This window comes from Talpa occidentalis, unplaced genomic scaffold (assembly GCF_014898055.3).
Source record: "Talpa occidentalis isolate TD23 unplaced genomic scaffold, MPIMG_talOcc4v2.1 talOcc4.6, whole genome shotgun sequence".
Lineage (NCBI taxonomy): Eukaryota > Metazoa > Chordata > Mammalia > Eulipotyphla > Talpidae > Talpa > Talpa occidentalis.
Window position 1 is genome coordinate 91,669,250 of NW_023604972.1, and position 21,935 is coordinate 91,691,184.

The 21,935-nt window shown below is 39.2% G+C and overlaps 1 protein-coding gene across 4 annotated transcripts in view; it reads left to right on the forward strand.

The window, feature by feature from the left end:
• Positions 1-21,935, forward strand: part of IQGAP2 (IQ motif containing GTPase activating protein 2) — a 277,602-nt gene that overhangs the window by 153,465 nt on the left and 102,202 nt on the right. For all 4 annotated transcript variants that reach the window (XM_037529125.2, XM_037529123.2, XM_054687972.1 and 1 more), the window contains exons 3-5: positions 5,888-6,044; positions 11,292-11,369; positions 14,763-14,839. In XM_037529125.2, the coding sequence (XP_037385022.1) occupies positions 5,888-6,044; positions 11,292-11,369; positions 14,763-14,839 (312 nt within the window). The remainder of the gene's footprint in view (positions 1-5,887; positions 6,045-11,291; positions 11,370-14,762; positions 14,840-21,935) is intronic.

A 21,935-nucleotide genomic window follows, 5' to 3' on the forward strand; every position in this document is an offset into this window, starting at 1 on the left:
ATGGTGTCACAACTCAGAATATGCTAAAAATCATTGCATTGTGCATTTTAAATGAGTGAGCATGTAGATTATTGCCCAATAACTGTTTTTTAAACAAAGCAATTATATTACATAATTATAGTGTAATATTGAATTCCATTATAATTTTATGCTGAAAGACTAAAAACTGAGTGCTCAGAATTTGAAGTGACCTGTTCCAGTAAATCCAGCTGTAACTGCAAAGCCAGACTTCCTGGACATCAAGCCATCTGTCTCTACACTGGGATTATTATAGAAACCTTGACCCCCAACAGACCTTAAAAATCACACTTAGAATGTTTATTGGTTTGGCGGGGTAACACCAGCTTATGTAATAGATAAGTCACTAAGTTGGGGGTTGGAAATAGTAGTTTAATTCTTTTTTTTTTTTTTAAGATTTATTTATTTATACAAGAACCGGGGCACAGGCCAGATGCATGGGGGGGTGAGAGGATTCACCAGAGACAGAGCAGGGAACAGAACAGGCAGACTGACTGAAATACACTGCTGAGGGGAGCAGCGGGCGAGACAGGAGAGACCTGCCGTGCCATGTGGATTGCTTCATGGCTGGCGGGATCGAACTGGCGCTGCAGAGGCTGCGGACAGCTTCACAGCGCTGTGCTCAACCGCCTGCGCCACCAGGGAGGCCCCAATAGTAGTTTAATTCTTGCTCATGTAAAGATTCAGTAGTGCAGGGTGAGGATTAGGGGAATTAGGGAGGGGAGCTAGCACGTAGTTATTCAGAGCGACCCAGGCTAATGGGGGTTCTAACACCTTCTCTTTCAAGGTTGCCATGGGCTTTAGTGTCCAGCTAGCAGACAGTAGCAGAGAATGTAGGTTCATTGGGGAGACTTTCCTGAATCAGGCCTCAGGAGAGACATCATTTCCTCATATTCTGTGGTCACAGACCAGTGACTTGCCCCCACACAGATACTATGGGGCTGTGGCCACTCCTGGCAGCCTCCTAGCCTCTGGGTTGAACCACTTGGTATCTTTACTCTAAGTTCTCCTGCTTCTTAGTTTTGAAAATAGATCAAAAGGATATTCAACCCTGTCCTAGTTTAGAAATTAGCATATTTCAGTAGATGGTATTAATACTTTTAGAGCAACGGTAAGTGGCCAGTCTAGCTGGTTATTCTGTGAGCAGTGTTGAATAACTCTCCCAGAAGAATAGCCTTGCTACCAGTCAATGTGTATTTATCATGTACCGACTAATATTAGATAGGATTTTCCAAATATGATATTATTGTTAGACTCTATGAGAACCTGTCTAATCTCACAGGAGTTTCTAGACAGTGACCCTATTTGGAAAGACTAAACTTCTCATACCAACCCCTGCTTGTGTGACACCCAAAAGAGACAGCCCAGGTCATTCACCATTTACCATCATGAGGTAGGTAACAAAGAGGGACTTCTAAGAGAACAGTTGAAGCCCTGAAAAATTGATCCACATCTCACAGTGATAGACCATCCTCTGACCTTACATGGAAGAGTGACTGCATGTGTGTCTCCAAGCCATGGAAGTGCTACCCCACAAGTAGCCTTATTATTTCTTTTATTTTACACTGGGCTGTGGCACTGGACTGAAGGATTCATTCTTTTGTTTGGTGAGTTGTGAGAAGTTAAAAAATGAAATTAGGGAATGAATACCCCTGACAGCTTTGAGTTCTTTCAATTATTAGCTGTGTGGCCTTGGCCTTCGCCGAGCCTCAGGCTATCATCAGCAAACTGTGGTTCTCATGGCACCTCTTTCTTATGGTCTTGAGGATTAAATGACAGTACCCATAAAGTAGCACAAAACAGTGCTTCAGAAATACTAGTTGTCTCATGGTAGTTTTGATTTGCATTTCCCTGATTACAAGTGATGGTGAACATTTTTTCATATGCCTGTTGGCCATTTGCATTTCCTCTTCAGAGAAGTTTCTTTTTAGCTCTTCTGCCCATTTTTGGACTGGATTATTTTCTTTGTTGTTGTTGAGTCTCGTCAGCTCTTTGCAGATTTTTGTGATCAGTCCTTTATCATTAGTGTTGTGTGCAAAAATGTTCTCCCAGTCGGTGGGGTTTCTCTTTGTTTTTGTTATTGTCTCTTTTGCTGTGCAGAAGCTCTTTAATTTGATGTAGTCCCAGCTGTTTATCTTTGCCTTCACTATCACTACTTTGGGTGATGTGTCTGTAAAGATGTCTTTGAGGTGCATGTCATGTAGTGTTTTGCTATATTTCCTTCTATTTATTTTATGGTTTCAGGTCTTATGCCTAGTTCTTTAATCCATTTTGAGTTGGTTTTTGTGCATGGTGTGAGGTAGTAGTCAAGCTTCATTCTTTTGCATGTAGCACCCCAGTTTCCCCAGCACCATTTATTGAACAAACTTTCTTTGCTCCAATGCATAGTCTTTGCTCCTTTGTCAAAGATTAGTTGACAATAAATCTGGGGGTTTATTTCTGGATTTTCTATTCTATTCCATTGGTCTGTATGTCTGTTCTTGTTCCAATACCGTGCAGTTTTGATGATTATGCCTTTGTAGTATAGTTTGAAGTCTGGGAGTGTGATGCCTCCATTCCCTTCTTTTTTTTTTCAGGAGAGCTTTGGCTATTCGGGGGTTTTGGTGATTCCATATGAATTTTATCAATAGTTGTTCTATTTCTTTGAAGAATGACATTGACATTTTTATTGGAATAGCATTAAATCATGCTCCGGGAAATAAGCCAGAAAGAAAAAGAAAAATGCTGGATGGTCTCACTCATAGCAGGAATCTAGAAAACTTAAATAAGGGACCAGGAAAATGAATAACTATAAGAAAGTGAAAATCAAAATCAACAAAAAACTATGAACCAGAGACACTCTATGGAGGGTGGGGGGTGGGGAGCGGAGGAATTGGGGTCAAAATAAGGGTGTTGCAATTGTATGGGGAATATAAAAATAAAATTTATTTTAAAAAAATAAAAAGAAATAAATAAAATAAAATAAAAAGAAATACTAGTTGTCATTAATGACAATAGCAATGACAATAGCATCTTACTTGGACTGTGAAGGCAGTGAAAGAAGATAGATATCTCTTTTCATGCCCAATGTTGTAAAAATGCTACATTTTTATAAGTCTTAGGGGATGTCATAAATTATCTTATGATGTAACTGTGATGCTTGAAATTTTTTCTTAGGCTGTACAACTATTTAATGATGATTTTGTGGGTGCCCACGGTGTGTAAACATGTTGCCAGGCACAGTGGTATTACGAAGAAGAGATAGCCTTGACCCCAAGCAGTTCATGTCATAAGCTTTAGTAATGGTTATATTATTAATGGGTTAACTACAGCCCAAGTTGTTGGTATCATTGGTGTTTTAAGGCAACTGTACATACATCCCATTGTAGATAAAAATAAGTGTGATTATATTTTTTAACAAGCCAAATATACTTAAGAACTTTTAATTTCCTACCTCTCAGACCTCATTGTCAACTTAATCTCCTCCTACTCCTACCACCAGTTGTCAATTCACTTCTCTCCACCCCTCACTCATGTAGCTCGGTCATGGCCCTGTTATAAATCAGTTATCTGTTGTGTGACAGATAATCTGTTCAGTTTTTCAAGATAACTATTTTAAAATAGCTTTTTTAATATGAAATAGCCTAATGCTATAATTTATAGTTTATTTTGGTTAGAAAGTCTAGTATAAGGACTTTGAACTTAGATTTTTATGGGAAAAATTATTTTTGATTTCTTAATTTTTTTAAGCTATCAAGTCTTAATTTTTTTAAGCTATCAAGTACTCTTCAGTTTGTTGGAAACAAGTCTCATATAAACCCAGTATCCCTTATTCTCCTTGTGCATATGTGAAAAGTCAAGTTTATCATCTCCTTCCACCTTCTCCTTTTTCCAGTTTCCCAGTTTCACTTGAATATTAGAGCTGGAAAGACCTTACCTTCTAACCCTCTGTGCCTTTAGCAGAGAAGAAAACTGAGGCCCAGAGAGGTTAAAGGACTTTCTTGAGATTACTCAGTGAGCTCCCCTCACACTCTGCCCATCCTCACACAGGGACCCTCTGGGAGTATTTCTCTTTCCTTCAACCCTCTTTTCTGAGATACCACCAAGTCCTGTTACTGTCTTGAATTATCTCCTAGGTGTCTCCCTTCCCATTTCTTCCTATCTAATCTAGTCCCTCAGTTCTTCACAACAGGAAAGACCCAACAGAGCTCTTTGACTCTGAGCTGCCATCATGCAAGATTAATTTTCTCTAATTGCCACTGTCAGCATGTCACTCCTCTGCTGCGAAGCTGCCAGAAGCTCTCTGCTTCCTGTGACAGCACAGAGCACCCCACCACCTCCTGTGCTCTGTCCCCCAGAGCCTGACCTGCCTTTATGTCCTCAGCTTTATTTCCTTTCTCCTCAAGAACTCCAAAGGTCTGAAGTCTTCTCTGGGTTATCTCCATAAGTCAGCCATGTTTCCTTTATGCCTTTCATCTATCCTACTCCCCTTGCCTTTCCAAACTCTCAACTTTTCTAGGCTAAATCCAGGCCTGCCCCCTATTCAGTGTTCTCCCTATTACTACAGTAATAATCCGGTGACATTCCCTTCCCCAAACCTTTTCCTCTTACGCACTTCCATGTGTGCCGGACTTCACAGTCTCTCTTATATGGTCCCCTGGTTTTTCCTTGGAATTGCTTTGCCTTTTCAAGTGCAGTTAATGTTCTTGGAAGGCAGGGCTGTGTTTTTATTTTTCTCATATATTCCTTGTATCACAATGACTAATAAGTGATCAGTAAACACTCTTTGCTTATTAGGGGCTCTGAGCTTTTAAAAGAAGTTGTCCCAGAGCTGTAAACACATGAGATGTTTAAGTTGGATCAGGGTCAGCTTCTAATAATGCAGAACAGTGTGTTACTGTCTGCTAAATGATGATAGGATCAGACAGTGTTGTGTTAATGATCTTCTGAGGGAACTGGCTATACAGATATGGCCTACATTAATAGTTTATGATTTCTTTGTGGATCTCTGGCAGGACTGTGCCCTCCAGCCCTCCACTGACCTTCGTGCCTGCCCCTTGGATCTAACAATAATAGCTCCTGTAGAATGGATAGTGTTAGCCTCATAACTCGGGCCAGCTCTCGGCACACCAGTGTGAAATATGAACTGGCCTGGCTCCCCTCCCACTCTGTGTCCTTGAGTTAGTAATGACCTTGGTGCTCTCTTTTCTACAATCCTAGTAAAATGTCCTAATATTTGATCTGATTTTTCTCTAAAGTATTTTTTCAGAATCAGTAAATAGTGTATCTTCCCCCAAAAGTGGGCAAGTTGTAATAAGTTGTAATAAATTGTAATAAGTTGGTATTTGAAAACAGAATATGTATTATTCAAGGACTCCCTGTTTTCTGAAGTTTTGATCCCCTTTTGCAGGCCTTCCTACCTCTTCTGCTAGTTGTTTCTGGACTTGAGCAACTGTACATTTTGCACTACCTTGGAATCTGCTCTCCCCAAGGTATAGCCTCTGCAAGAATCTCTTCTAATAAGGGTTCATAAACTTGGAATCACTATTTCTGTAATGTCAGCAGAACTAATTTCACCCAATACAAAATGGTTTGGCCTTTTTCCTCTTTGGCATTAGAGAGAATTGGCAGTGACTCCAGCAAAGGTGAAGCTGACAAGCTCTGGCTTGGTGACCAGCTCAGTGCCTCTGGGCTGTGATTCTCCCTGTTCATCTCCTGTTCTGATTCTTTGTTCCACACAGAAAGTCCTCCTTTCGGCTCTGTCACACCTCAGGTGTTTCATATCCAACTCCCTTGTTAACAGTTTCAAACACCATGAAATGCTCAGTCTCTTCATTGATAGAAAATTACCCAAGAGGAGTCACTTGAAGATTTTTTTTTATCCCTCTAGGTGGATGGAAGTTTGCTTAGTGGAAGAATTGCCACCAACTACTGAATTGGAAGAAGGGCTTCGGAATGGAGTTTACCTGGCCAAGTTGGCCAAGTTCTTTGCCCCGAAAATGGTATCAGAGAAAAAGATCTACGATGTGGAACAAACACGTTATAAGGTAACTAAGATCTGATTGGTTTTAGCTCTAGCTACGAGTGAAAGTTCAATGTTCTGTTTCCTTTTCCTTCTTTTATTCTTCATGCTTCTGCCAGGACTTTATGGGAAAGGGGGTGTCCTTGGTGTTTGAAGCCTGTTAATAAACATTCCTGAGGCAACTGCAGTTTTAAAAGCAAAGAGTTTCTATTTCTGGACCGAGGCTGAAAGACCTCCAATTGGTGGGACTTCACAACCCCCCATCATTCCTTCATGGAGGTCATTTTTATTAGTGCCAGTCAATGTGAAAGTGGGAGCACTCTTCTCCCTTTTGCACCATGGACACAATTTATGAGTCTCCTCGTTTCCTCAAGGATAAAGTTACCCAGCTGGGACTTGAACTTGTGGCCCTAAAAAGTTAGGAACAATTTGATAAAAAGAGTAGTAACGGTGAATAGCAAGGTAGGCGTTCTTTTCCACTAGGTGTTAAGACTAACCTTTTTGTATACAACTAGTTTCAAGAATTATTTCATGGGCCTCCCCGGTGGCGCAGTGGTTGAGCGCTGGGTTGTGAGGCTGCCCGCAGCCTCTGCAGCGCAGGTTCGATCCCCGGCTGCTCCCCGGCCACTGGGTGAGGGTCCCACATGGTGCGCAGACCTCTCCTGCCGCCCGCTGCTCCCCTCAGCAGTGTGCTTCGCTCCTTCTGCCTGCTCTGCTCCCCGCTCTGGCTCTGGTGAATTCTCTCACCCTTCTGTGCTTCTGACTGTACCCAGCACTTGTATAAATAAATAAATAAATCTTTAAAAAAAAAAAAAAAAAAGAATTATTTCATGGCTAATTTGAAATGGTGTATAGGGGAGAAAATAACATGAAAATAAATACCAATCTTATATTAATGTTAAAAATTTTGATACCAATCTTGTACTCATTTTAAAATGTTTACATTTTTAGAGATACATGTCTATGTATGTATAGGTAAGGTGGAAGATCTAGGATTTCCTTCAAAGTCATTGGGACCGGGTTGGTAGAAAGATGATTAAAGACTGACCATGAATTCAAAATTACTGAAGCTGAATGATGGGTATGAGGAGCTCATTGTATTATCCTGGCTACTATTTTATGTTTGAAATTTTCTATTGAAAAATGGAGGGATAGGGCCTGGTGGCTCAGCGGTTGAGCGCTGGGCTGCGAAGCTGCCCGCAGCCTCTGCAGTGCCGGTTCAATCCCCGGCCACGTGCGAGAGTCCCACATGGCTCTCCTGGCGCCCACTGCTCCCCTCAGCTATGTATTTCGTCAGTCTGCCTGTTCTATTCCCTGCTCTGTCTCTGGTGAATTTTCTCACCCTTCTGCACTTCTGACTGTACCCAGTGCTTGTATAAATAAATAAATAAATAAATAAATAAATAAATAAATAAATAAATCTTTAAAAAAAAATTAGGTTAAAAAAAAATGGAGGGATAAGTAAACACCAACTTAAAGGACCCTGTCATTAGATATATCTTTAAAGGTGAATTTTAATATGTGTGGTGGTCTCTCCTGGAATATGTGCTCTCTATTCTACCTTGAGCCAGGCTTCCTAAAGCTTCCTTGAAATTTGATGCCATATTTTCTTAATATATTGTGTTTGGTTCTGTATGTAAGTATTTTTTATCTACAGCTTTTCAAGTGTCCTTAAAAGTTACTTTTAAAATTACAGGGACAACATAGTTGAAAAGGGAATTATTTCTCACTTACTGAATGATTATAAATGCCTCTCAGTTGTTATTAAGACAGTTTCTTTTTAAAATACGTAATTTGAATTCAGAGCAAATGTTTGAGTAATATTCAAGTTAAGTGACAGCATGAATTGACAAATCTCTTCTGAGTCTGTTTTCATGATATTGTCTAGAAGGTTACTAAGCAAAGTTTCTTCCTTGAATAATGTTGTGAGTGAATCATTAGCATTCGCTAATGCTAATGAGTTTATTAAATCAGGTGTTTCACCCCAAAATTTCAGCTTATTATATAGCCTTTTATAAGACTTGTTTAAACAATCACTTCCGTGCCACAATTCATTCTTCTTAATATTGAAGAATGTTTTTTAAACTTAAGGGGGAAAAAATCACTGATATTTCCATGTCACAAAATAAGTTAACATTTGTGCACAGGTTAGAGCATGATTTTTTTTTCATTGCATCTCTGTAGTGGTTATTGCCAAGATACATGCATATTGGTGCTACCAGCTGTGTGGATTTACAAGAGTAAAGCATACTTGAGTTGGGTTCTCCCCACTCTGAAAGGGGTTATGGGTATTTTATCTTGATGTTGAGGATGGTGAGAATCAGTCCAAAAAAAAGACTTTCAGTGTAGGTGGGCTTCTGAGCAGAGGGTGGACTGACACTTTTCTCCTCCTGGCATGTCATACATGTATAGGAAAGGTATCTCTTTCCTGTAATCCACTAGGACCGTAAGAGCTGTGGACCACCTCATGGCAACTCAAACAGGTACTCTTACCTTCTGGCATCAGAGATCCTACTATTTGAATAAATAGTAACCTCTCTTTGGAATGAGGACAGGGAAACTATTTCCAATCTCTTGTCACAAAATAAAATACATATGGAGCTAGGCAGGTGATGACATCCCTGAGCCAAGCATGGCAAGAGAGGGAAGTGTTGTTTTCTTGCAGTAACACTTGCAGTAACACTTGCAGTAACACTTGCAGTAACATTCCCCATCCCATCCTGCCCCTGAAAAACTGGGATGCACAGAAGGGGTGCCGAGAGGGGTGGAAAGAAGGGGAGTAGCAGAAGGAGGGTGGTTGATGCCAGCTGTAATGTGGGAGAAGGCATGAAACAGATGGAAACTGCCCCTTTGTTCACTAGAGAGAAGGGGCCTGTCTTTTCTTCTCCTTTGATTAAATCCCTGAAAGTGCTTAATGTCCTCAGGTAGGAATTTTTAATGATTTGCCACAGAATCACAAAATTTTACTTTGAGGTCATTTCATTTCTTTTACAAAAATGAAAGGAAACAAATAGCAGTGGACAGGAGAGTTCATTTCCTGTTCTTGTGCTCTTCAGAACTTAGTGGTCCTGTCCAAGAAGCACTAAATCATGGAACTGCATGGAGAATGTTGGGACACAAGGAGCTGTTTGCTGACTGGGGCCAGCCCCTTGGTGTGCCATCTGGAAGCCATGAGTCCAGTTAGCATGGGCCCTTCTTCACAGGGGCTACTAAATCGCAACTGTAAAATATGGCAACCCCCTGCCCCCCATTTGACCTTGTGTGCCCAGGGACATAGCTCTGTCCTCAAGATCTAAAGGCCTTGGTGTTGACTGGTGGAATGGGTAATGGGCAACATTGGTGACCAGGAGGGAAGCAGAGGCAGAGACACAACCACACGTGGAGTGTCTGTGATTTCATCCTCAGGCCAGGGGAATCATTGAAATATTAGCTGCAGGCATCTTGGTGTGGCTTGTGCTTTGGAAAGATCAGTTCTCTGCTATGTGAATAATCAGTTGGAGGGAGGTTGAAGGTGGAGGCAGAGTCCAGCAAGGACATTGTTCAGTCGAGGTGACAGGTGACATAGATAAGAAGTGAATGGATTCAAGAGGGAAAACAAAGTGAATCTGGCAAAGGAATTAGAAATGAGTGGAGAGTGGTGAAGAGAAGATGAGTGGATGGGCAGTGGGACACAACCAAGGAGAGAGGGTCTTTTCTAGAAAAAGTGGTGAAGAAACCAGGAAGGTTTCCACTGTGGAGGTTTGAATGATGAGAGTTGACTAGGAGGAGTGGGGGAGAGGAGACAGAAAGGGAAGGAAGGACATTATTTGGAGAGGACTCAGCTTCAGAACTCAAAGACAAAAGAAGTGTATCATTCCTGACAGTGCACTGATAATTGTTGGCTTACAATAAATGCTGTTGAATATTTAGGTGAGCATTAGATAGGGAAAGCAGGTATATAGTGGTGCATAGTGTGAGGTGGAGAGTCAAAATACTTAGGCATCTGGCTTCACCACTAACTTTGCCTCTGTGAGTCTGTTTCCTTACCTGTGGAGTTGGAGTAATAACTACAGCCATCTTTGTTGAGAAACTGTAAGAAACAAATGTGTGTGTATATGTATGTATATGTATATACGTATATATAACATGATTTATTGCACTCTTAAGTGTGTAATAATACAATAGCTTATATGTAGTGCACTCTTAAGTGCATCCATGCGAGGCACCTGGCACAGTGCCTGCTAGAGGTGAGTGTCTGAGGTGCTGCTTGTTCTGAGGCTTCATGAGCAGTAATTGGACAGAATATTCGATCTTGGACTCAGGGGTCTTGCAAACCACTCTTGACCCTAAGCATAGGGTCAGCCTTGTTTGCTGATGCTGTAATTGCTCAGCAGTGGAAAATCAACATATAATTTCTGGTCCGCTACCTGAAAGAAACATAACTATTTACAACCCACCTAATTTAGTGTTAAATGTAGGACTGGTTAAAAAAAAAGGACTAGCTAAAAATGTTTATAATGGACTAAGACTGTTTTTAGAAGACCATTTTGTTCTCATTAAAGAAAATCTAGTAGATTGGAAGTGTTACTGCAACTAAAGCTTCTTCTGTGAAGACATGGTTCTGAAGTTAGTATTCCTCATGTGTTGAAAGTGAATAAAAGACAGGAAAGCTGTCATTTCATTTATTATAGAAATATGATCAAGATAACCACATTCGCCCTCCATTCCTCTTGCATAAAACTCTAACCTTTTTCTGAACTTAAAGACGAATAAAAATTTTAAGCCCAGTCTTACAGCATAATAATATAATAGCTAGTATTTATTGCACTCTTAAGTGCACTTTGTGATAAAGTGCTTTATGTATATTCTCATTTAATCTCTGAAACTCTGAGAAGCAACCTGTTTCCATTTGATGGCATAGGAAGAAAGGTTCAAAGAGGTTACCCATTTACTAAGACCACTAAACAGATAGGGTGTCTTTGTTAACATGATTTGGGATTGTTGAAGCCCAGTAGCCAAAGGCCCCCAGAAACCCACCTGGGGAAGTACAGTTTGGTTTATTTAACAACTCATAGCAAGAAAAAAATGCATACCCATGGAGCCATAGGAGGAGAAAATAGGGACTTAGGTTAGGGTTAGATTTGGACTTGTGCCATTGTTTTATGTGAGTATCCTTAATCCTGTTCCAGGGGAATGGCAATTAAAAGGCATCCTGCTAATGGAAAATGTTATCACAAATAATTCGCCTTTTGTGTGATCCCTTCTTTCTTTTTCTACCCCATACTCACATTAGAAGTCCGGCCTGCATTTCCGGCACACGGATAATACAGTCCAGTGGCTACGAGCCATGGAGTCCATTGGTCTACCCAAGGTAAGCCTTGAAATTCTGGAACCTGAACTAGGTAGCCACGGGTAGTGTGTGCAAGCACCTCAATATAAAAAATGATTTGGCAGACTGGAATGTGTTAATGCAGCAGATTGCTTATTGCCTCAGAAGTGAGAGATGTGAGAACTGCTAAGCAGAGATATGGAAAGTCCTATCGGAAGTAATATACGGCAGGAACTCACATTTAAGTATGTGTACAGATGGAGAGTAGTCAGGCAAAAATGTTTATAAATTAAACAAGGTCAGAACAAACTTTAACTGGTGGATAGCTGATTTCAAGTAGCCACCTCCTTTTGTTATGTTGCTATTAACACTTAAGATTCTGGGTCTGAGAGAGCCTAAATAAGGGACCAGGAAAAAAGACTAATTAATACAATATGAAAATCAAAATCAACAAGCAACTGTGGACCAGAGACACAGTTGGGGGGAGGGGCAGGGAGAGGCAGGACTAGGGTCAAAATAAGTGGGGTGCAATTGTAACCAAAATGAAAATGCATACATTGTGCGAAAATGAAAAATGATTTAAGAATTACATAAAATAAAATATTAAAAATAAAATAAAATAAAGATTCTGGGTCTCAGTTGTGTCACTGTGACTTACATATAAATTTATTTGTAAAGTATCATTATAAATAATGGCATCACTTTCTATTTAAAGACTAAAACATTATATCTCTTTTTCTCTTGAAATAGATATTGAAAATAAAATACATTCAGCAAATATTCAGAGCTTGTCGAATTCAAAGAGCAGGCACATTTAAGCCCGAGAGACAAATAGACAAGTGGAGGAAATGAGGCAATGATTACATTTGGTAGAAATTTTAGAGCTATTTCTTAAACTTATTTTGAAATAATTATAGGATCCCAGGAAGTTGCAAAAATAGTACATCTTTGTGTAACCATCATTCAGCTTCCCCACTGGTGACATCTCATCACTGTACTGCAGTCCTAAATGACACTGGTGTATTCATGTGACTGGACTGCTGACTTTATTCGGCTCTCGCTGTTCTTACCTGCATTTAGAGTGTGTGTGTTTCTCTGCAGCCTCACTCACGAGTAGATCTGTGTCACCTCTCCACAATGAAGATAGAGGTACCTCGGAGGAGTGGGCCCTCTGATCCTCCCTTCCCCAGCCCTGTCCCCTGTGACCATCTCAGTTTTGTCATTTTGAAAATGTCTTGGAGATGGAATCAAACAGTAGCTACCCTTTGAGAGTCACTTTTTTCACTAAACATAATCCCTTCCAGATCTTCAAAGTTTTATATATATTAATAGTTAACTCCTTTGCATCGTTTAGTATGTACGACTACTAGAATATTGCTTAGGAGGAGTGATCCAGCTTGGAGACGAGGGGGTGGACTGCTGATTTAATAAAACCTGTGGTATTTTTGTTATTAATCCAGCTTTGCAATAAAAAAAACCACCATAACAAAAACAACTCCTTAAATTGTGAATGTCTATTTTTAATATAATATATATTATATATTATATTTTTAATATAATATATATATTTAATATAATAGTGTTCATCTCTGTTTTAACTCAGCTTATTTTATCTCAAAATAGTCATGTTAACTTATTTTATTCTGCCATTTTAATCACACTACTTTTTCTTCTCTTCAATACCCAGAATATTAAATGCTGTTCCTTCTGGGCTCTCACAATAATACAGAATTCATATTTCTACAGTGTGATTTAGAAAGTACTAAGGGGGGACTGAGTGGTAAACAGATTAATAAGGAAATTTTAAAAGGGTTTTTTGGAGGTGATACGTTAGTATAAACTCATTTTGTTTGATAGATTTTATTTAAACCTTTTCAAATTGTGCGTATGTTGGGTCAGATTTCTCTTGATTTTAAGCCTAACAAATGATCCACATAGCAGATTCTGTTGTAACATTGTTTGTTTTGAATTCATCAATATTTATATGTCAGGGACGTGAGACTGAATCAACTTTGATGTATTTGACTGCTCTTAATTCCTTCATTTGTCAATATTACTGCCTACTCTGTGCCCAGCATCTTGGTAGGTACTAGGATACAGCGGTGAAGAAAATGTTTTGGTGAACAATAATATGATCCCATCTCCTTGCTAGAAGACCTATTCATAATGATTTCCCAAGAGAAATATAAATATAAAAGCTTATTGTTTAAAGAAAAGGGAAGGGGTTCTGTCATTGTCCTCTGCTTGTACAGTAAAGCTTTAAACCTGGTAACATTCTTTTGCACTGGTATTGCTCTAGTCAGTGACATTTTCATGGCAATATGTTAAGGGAACATTGCAGAGACCTTTGAAATTTCCTAGGTTAGAGATACTCTTCTATGTGCTCAGTGACTATACATTTATAGCTCAAGAAGAATTGCTTCTTTCTTTTCTCAGCTTTTTTCAATGTCCAATAGAAAACTGCACTTGAGTCTCAAATGTGGACACGCATGTGCATTCTTAGGAATAGATAGATTTGGTGCCTCATTCTCATGTTTGTTTCTTATTAGGCTCGCAGTTTCAAGCTTAACAATAGCATAAATGTCTGTTCAAAGCTTTATGTTCACATCTCTCAATCTACTAACTCCATATTTATATGTTTATACTAAAGAAGCAATCAGTACCCCAAAAATGCAGGAATGTTCATTGCAGTGACTTATAATAAGGAAAAACTTGGAGGCAAAAAGATGTTCAGCCATAAGGAACTGGTTAAATTATGTTCAAAAACATAAAAGGATCACATGCAACCATTAAAAATAATGTTATAAAATGATGAAGGGGCTGGAAACAATTATGTCTCTCCACTGTCTTAAACAGGCTTACGATTTGTACAGTTTTGTTTTCACACATACAAAATGAGAAAAATCAGAGACATATATAATAACACTAGAAAAAATACACATCAGAATGCTACTAGCCACACTCTAGGGCAGGGAGTGGAGGGTGAGCCTGAAATGATAGATATTTTTTATTCATACTTTATATATACTAACTTAACCAGCTTTAAATTTAAGCAGACAAAAATATCAATGGGTATGTGTGTGTCATAAGAGTGTGCTTACATATTTACAACTATGTGGCCAAGATTTCAACAGTGTGATTAAAAAAAACCCCACAACTCAGGAAGGAGACCTCTCAAGCTCATGCCTCACAGAGTGATACTTCCGCTCAACCCTGGGCCACCATGGAACCCCTATCTCAGCCACCAACAGGTGTAAGGTGTCAAGCAGGGGACCTGCTGTGGTTATTGGTCCCCTTGTGGAGCAAGATGAGCAACAACCAAGAAGTTCCTGTGTTTAAATAAATCAGAACAGGGTCAAAATAGGATCATTTGGGAGAGTTAAAATAATTGTGACAAGCCGAACATAATAATCCATTGCTTCTTTTCTTTTCCAGATATTTTATCCAGAAACAACAGATGTGTATGACCGGAAAAACATACCAAGAATGATATATTGCATTCATGCACTGAGGTAGGGAAAAATACAACTAAAAAATCTAGGAAATAAATTTAAATAAAACCACAATTTCACAATTAAGAGACCTTAATTGTGAGCTCTTAAGTGAAGAAATTTTTAAAAGGTTGAATTGTTTTTAATTTGCCGGCACAAAAATAATTGTCATATAACAATTCCTGAACTTGAAAAGTATTTTCTTGATTTTTAAAATGAATTCACAATAGAAAATCAGAAAATGAATGAAAGACCTTAGGTGTAATAAGGAGAAAATTTAAGCTGAAACTTCTAGGGATCTAATATGTTAATTTATTCTTCATCTGTGATATATTTTACTATAAATATAGCTGAAATATATCAAATGAACAACTGTAATGGTCATTATAATTTTGATACTCTTAAAATTACCAGTTTGGTCAATCCTTACCATAAATTAATAAAACTCAGTATAGGAATGGTTTCTTTTGCCCTTTTGTTCAGTGGAACTTGTACTTTAAGGATAGAGGGGAAACAAAATGACTACATTCATCAAATCAAGATACTTCTGCTATTACTTAAACTTTGAAAATGCTGAAATTTCACTAGTTCACAGATAAATTTTCATCCTACTGACTTGTAAGAAGTGGGATTTTTTATATGTTAATAAAGATGATCCTAAAAATCCAGTTTGTGACCATTGTCTCGCGTGCATACAGGTAATGGCTGGGAGACTCATGTCTAATTAAATTTAAAATTTCTTTTGGAACATCTGCCTTGTGTTTATATCACTAGAAGTCATTTTCCTGGCAAAGTCTTCTGCCTAGAGGTTTATATTAACTTCTTCCTGGCTTTCTTCCTCTCTGAAAAAGAAGGTTTCTATAATAATTCATTGCAATGCTGGCCCAGTAGACAAGAATTTTGATTATGTCATATAATTTGACTTTCCCCCCAAATCGGTACTTATGAGATTTCTTTGGAAGTTGACAGTTTATTGAAATATAGACCAAATGTGGGTGTCTTTTATATGATTTTTTTTATTCTAACGTTTTAGAACAACTGGGGAAAAACACCCACTCCTGTGCCTGCCTTCTTGTATGTGGCTAGTGTTATCATTATGCCAGCAGGTTTTCTAAAAATGTTTTGTCCAAAAGTCCTTATTTTGAGGAATATTTTCGAATGTGTTGCCCAACAATCCTTGTCAACTATTTTCAGTGCTCAGAATGATCACTTAGAACCCAGTTCTGTTTTTGTGACCTGCAGAACCAGTCACTGTCAGTTAATGGCATTATCATATCCATACATTGTGGTCTAATCTCCAAATCTGTATCATGCTCTTGGGGTGTCTTGTATAAGTTTAAACACCTGGAGTGTTAATGTTAAGCATTTATAAAGAGATGATGTGCTAAATTCCTTCTGGTGATGTCACTATTCTTTTAAAGAAGTTATGTAGAATTGCACTGAGACTGACAAGTATATATTTGTTACAGTTTTGACAATGGTTTGAATACTTGGTAAACAAACAAAATAGCAACCATTTGTTTATTATTGTCATTTGTATGCAAATGTGGGTGTTACTTTTTTTCTAGGAGGGTTTCTGTTATTTAGTTACTCATCTCGGAAGTCCCTGTTACTATCACTCATCACTGAGCCTTGCCTGTTACCTGTTCAGCCTGTCTTTGCCAGATCTGACTTAAGTAGGACATTTTATCTTTAAACATTTACTCAGTAAACAGCATTCCCCTGAAGAATCTCTTTACTTTTTCTGTTCTAAACTTTTCATAAGGCTGCCTTTTGGTATGAAACTGAGAAGTCTCAAGTGTGCCTAAAGCTTTTCCTATCATGAGTTTTCCTCTTACGGTTTAGAGTGCAGTCAGTTACACAGATGAGGCTGATGGAAAGCTCTATTGAGCCAGACACATTTGGAAGCCGGGGAGCAGAGCCCTTTAATAAGTACAGTGGGTTTGCCCTTGCTGTGTAGTTAGATGTTATGGTGGAAATGAACAAACACATCCCAACCATTACATCCTGGCTTCGATGCAGCAATATGGCTGGTGTAGAGAGTTGTCATTACCTGATAAGGAATTAGACTAGAATTCAACCTAGAGCCCAGGTTTAAGACGCTGCAGGTACCCAGGCACTGCCATCTTCTTGCCAAGCCTTATCTACAGTGTTTACTTTTGGTCCTTTCAACTTGTCTTCGGTTCTTTGTCTTCTCCATTTGGGCTTAATAACTTCATTAAGATTCCTGGGGGTTCTTCCCTTTGCTTCCTGTTTGTATCTACTTGCCCCCAGTCCCTTCCCCCCCCCACCCCCCCACCCCCCCATCCCCCGCTTTCCCCTCACCTTTCCACTGGAGATCTAACTGCAGTCTTCTTGCTTACAGCTCATTGCGCCCTTTGCCAGCTTAGCTTAGTGTCTCAGGCCCAGACTGTGTGAATGCCAGCACTGCAGCCCCAGAGGAAACCCTCAAGCTGCAGCGCAATTCACCTCAGTGATTATGGCCTCCTTCTTTCTTCAAAGAAATGATTCTTTTTTTTTCTTATTTAAAATATTTTACAATTATTTTAATATTTTTAAATTATTTTTCTTAAAAATACATTCATTGTGGAAAAAGAAGGAAAATTCAGAAAGAATATCAAAGGAAGGGCTAAAAGTGCCTGTTATCTGAACACCAAATGATAACCACTTTTTGTGACTATTTTGGTGTTTTTGGACTTAAAATGTATATGTGGCATATATTCTTTTTGTGTACTTTATTTGGAATGTTATAAAGTCTGTACAGTGACTCAAGAAGTCTTGCTAATGATTTTTTTTCTAAGTAGAAGCCTTTTGCATAGAGAGAAATGCTTTTTTGCATGTTGTTTATTTCTCGGTTTATTAAACTACTGTTAAATGTTTAATTGTTGCTTATAAAGTTGAATCCCTTTAAGTAAACTTAGTTGAACAGGTTTTCTGAACACTTCAAATACCTCAAAGCACAGGTGAAATACTTAGTACAAACCTACCATACTTAAATCTGTGGTTAAAGATCTACCCTGTAAGTTTCATGTGTTTCTTCATTACTAATTCTGACTCATCTTGGGCTATATTGTTTTGATGTCTACCCAGAATTGCCATGATCCTATGGGCACCAGAAGCAAAAGAATTAATATCCCTTTCAACCAGGCAGAGGATGCAGATTTGGTTTCTGACCAATCACTTGTCAATTAGAACATGGGTTATTATATTAGCAGGGAGCAGATTGAACTTTACTTGTTAAATAAATCTCATACCTTTAGAATTTTTTAGCATATGCCTCTCAGTCTGGTTCCTGAACCCACCCCACATACTATCACCCAGAAATTTATTTCTGTGTCTCCCTTGGCCAGTGTTACATAACCCATTGTCCTGTCACAATGATGTATTTGCCTGATCTGCTAACATTATTAAAATATTATGTATGCCTTTTGACTATTTTCTTGAAATTAGTTGGGCTTTCAGGAGGTCTCTCCCCCAGGAGGTGAAAGATAATGGTCTTTAGGCCAGGTGGCTGATTTATCATCTCTGATCATGTTTCTAGATCCTCCCTCTGCTTGACTGTTGAGCGTGGCCATCAGTGCTGAAACCTCTTTCTGCTTGGCTATGTTAATCACAAGCTGCATTCCTCAGTCCTTACTTTGGAATACTTCCTTGATTTTTCAGGACTACTTGGCTTCCTTCGAGATCCCGGTCTTTATTCTTTCCTATAGTATATGTGTAGTATAAATAGTATAAAAATAAGCACATAGCTGTACTCAATCAAGGAAAAAATAGAGGACCTGTGTTTTAATATTTCACAACTTGTTAAAATCAATACAAATAATTACGTAGGTCTGGCTTTATCTCTCTTTGTATTACAGCTTCCTTATTGTACTCTTTATTTTTTAATGCGATTTATTTTTTATTTTTTTAAAGATTTATTTATTTATACAAGCACTGGGTACAGTCAGAAGCACGGGAGGGTGAAAGAATTCACCAGAGCCAGAGCAGGGAGCAGAGCAGGCAGAAGGACTGAAGTACACTGCTGAGGGGAGCAGCAGGCGGCAGGAGAGGTCTGCGCGCCATGTGGGACCCTCCTCCAGTGGTCAGGGAGCAGCTGGGGATCAAACCGGCGCTGCAGAGGCCGCGGGCAGCTTCGCAACCCAGCGCTCAACTGCTGCACCACCGGGGAGGCCCTTCCTTATTGTACTCTTGATGTCATTCTCTTTTAATGGTGATTTCGATCTCCTGGCTTTGAATAGACTTAACCAAATTTAGTATCTTCATTTTCGATGAACCAGATGGATTCAGTTTTACCAGTGTGAGCGCTTTTTGGCCAGCAGCTTCTTTGACCTTGTAGAACTGTCCTTGACAGTCTTTGAAATATCCTTGCTTTGAGGTCACAATAGGACATTCCAGTCTTATCCTGATTACTCCTGCCTGAAGATAACTAATCCTCAAGGAATCCTTTTAAAGTCATGTATTGGTAATTATTTTTCTAGTCTGATAGGTTAGAGTCCTGAAGTTTACTTTTCTTACTGTGCTTAAAGTTTGACCATTAAGATCCCACTAGACTGACAACAAGCTGAAATCCGCCTCCCTCCAGAGAAGGACACAGCCTGCTGGAGCTACCACTCCAGAAGTCATGTTCTCGAATGCAGTGATGGTGTTGAAATAGTAACATCAGGGCTTACATATGTGAAAATGACTGTGGCAGGCCCACTTGTGGCTGGCCAGCTGTTCTGTGGCCCCTGCCTGCTGTGTGAAGACAGTCTCCTCCACCAGCTCTCCCACATAGTCACGTGGCTGTCTCACATACCCCGGTGCCTTTGAACCATTGCTTCGGGCATTAATGCATAACTGCCCAGGTCTCATTATTCCATTCCTTTAGAACCTATTTCCTATTAAATGAGTTTGATGCCTCATACCAGGTTGATTGCATCTCTGACAGAGGACATATTTGCATTTATAAATAAGCTTCTAAAGTTCCTTCACCCAAAGGACAGGCTGTAGTTCTTTGTCTTCAGCAGCCATATCTGCAGATGGCAGTACTGGGGATTAAGGTGCAGAGGGCAGTTGCATTTTCCTTCTCTTTACATTCACTCCTTGTTCCTGATCCCCACATACAGACCTTGAACTCTCCTCCTTTTCCAATCCCAAATTAGTGAGAAGGCTTTGCCCTTCGGTCCAGCTTAAAATCTAAGTTCTCTGAGGCTTTTGCATATCTGAATCACCTCACAAAGCACATATATTGTAACATTGATTCCAATGTGAAGTCTCTGGAGTTTGTATTTTTAACTTTTTTGATTGGTTTAAACCAATTAATTTCTCTGTGATAAGGCTCCCTCAAGATTTCTTTGGCGTTTTGACAGAAAATTCAATATAGATCACTGGATTTTGATGTGATACTGGCAGTGATATATGTGACTACAGTGAGAAAATTTTTGGTGCAGTAGATAAAACCAGTTTAGAGTCAACGAGGGGGAAATAACAAAAGATCCTTAGTATGGAATGTGGGAAAGCCACCTTGGTCGGTTATTAATAAATGTTTCTATAGAAAAGGTGCTCTTATTCTGACAGGTTATAAAAGTTATAATAAAAATAAATTATATGTCTGGTACTGCTCAAAGCACTGTATACGTGAAATTTCATTTCATCCTTGTAACATACCTGTGCAATTGGTGCTGTTTTTAACCCTGTTATAACCAAGACATTTTGAGGCACAGAGAGACTCTCCAGGGTCAGAGCCACTAAATCAGATTTGGAATTCAGACCCAGGTTATGTGACACCAGAACCTGACTTATTACTGACTTAAGTGGCTGTCGGCCTTAGACAGGTATCAAATATTACCCTGCTCCTAAAGAAAATGAGGGAAGAGTGGCATCAGTCTTGAACTTCAGCACTAGCCTCTAAGCTATGATATTGAGGATGTTTAAAATGAAGAATTAAAGGAACTTCCGAACTGAAAGCACCTGGAGGAGTTGGTTTAGTCCATATTCTTCAGTTCACAATTTCACAGACAGGGAACTGAAAGTGTGGGTCTGTGACTTGTTTAAAGTCACATATCTAGAAATTGCCAGTCTTAGGACCATTATCCAGGCCTGCTGACTCTACTCCAGTCATCTTCCCAGTCAGCTATGAGGCTTTGACTTCAAAACTTTTCGTCTCCCATGTTACAGCATAAAATGAACACATAATCTGATCCCAGAAAAGCTGGAATTCAGTCCACTCCTGCCTTTAGGTTTGCATTTCATTACTATGCAGTTTTAATAGCACCTTTTAATGTATATACTGAAAACAGTGGGGGGGGGGATAATAATAGTATTTTTTTACTTTTTTTATTGCTTCCTGGTAATATTTCTACAAAAAGGAACACATGGGCCAGTGAGGCCTTGGCTTCCTCAGGGCAACAGCTCCGTGACTGACCTCTCTCAGCACCACAAGCTTCTGTAACTTCTGGAGTGGGGAAAGGCTTGTGTTGCTCCCCAAGGGCTTTCTTATGCGTGGGAAGCAATGATGACATTAATTCCACAACTACTTCGGAATGCTCTCAGTTCTTTGTGTTGGTTGGTAAGCACAAAAGGTGCTTAATAAGTTCAGAGTTGAAGAGCTACAAGAAACTGGTATTTTTATATCACACAGCCTTTTTTATTTTTTTAAGATGAAAACTCTGAGTTTCCCATTTGCTTCAGAATGAATGGCCTCATTTGAATTTAAATGCTTGCGAAGGAGGGGGCTGCTATTGCTGATTCTTTTCAGCATGGGAATACTGGATGAGTACAGTTTCCTAGTAAACATTCACCCCTTTAAGTAATCTGCTTGGAAGTACCTCCCGTACAGAAATTCCTTAGAAAACTGCCACCTTGTGAAAAGGGATCTTTTTAAAGCTAATAGTTTAACTTCAACATCATACATAAGTGTTAAAATTTGAAGCCCAATACAAACAACATGTAATGTTCTCGTAAAAGTGAGATTTGAACCTAGTCCATACTAGTTTAAGAAAATCTGATTAAAATCAAATTTAAAAGTCAAGATGGATCTGAAGGGTAACTTCTCAGCACCACCTAGTGGTAGCCTTTAGTTAGAATGTTTGCTTGTGAAATGCTTGCCTTAGCATGTATAACAGAGAAAGAAGAG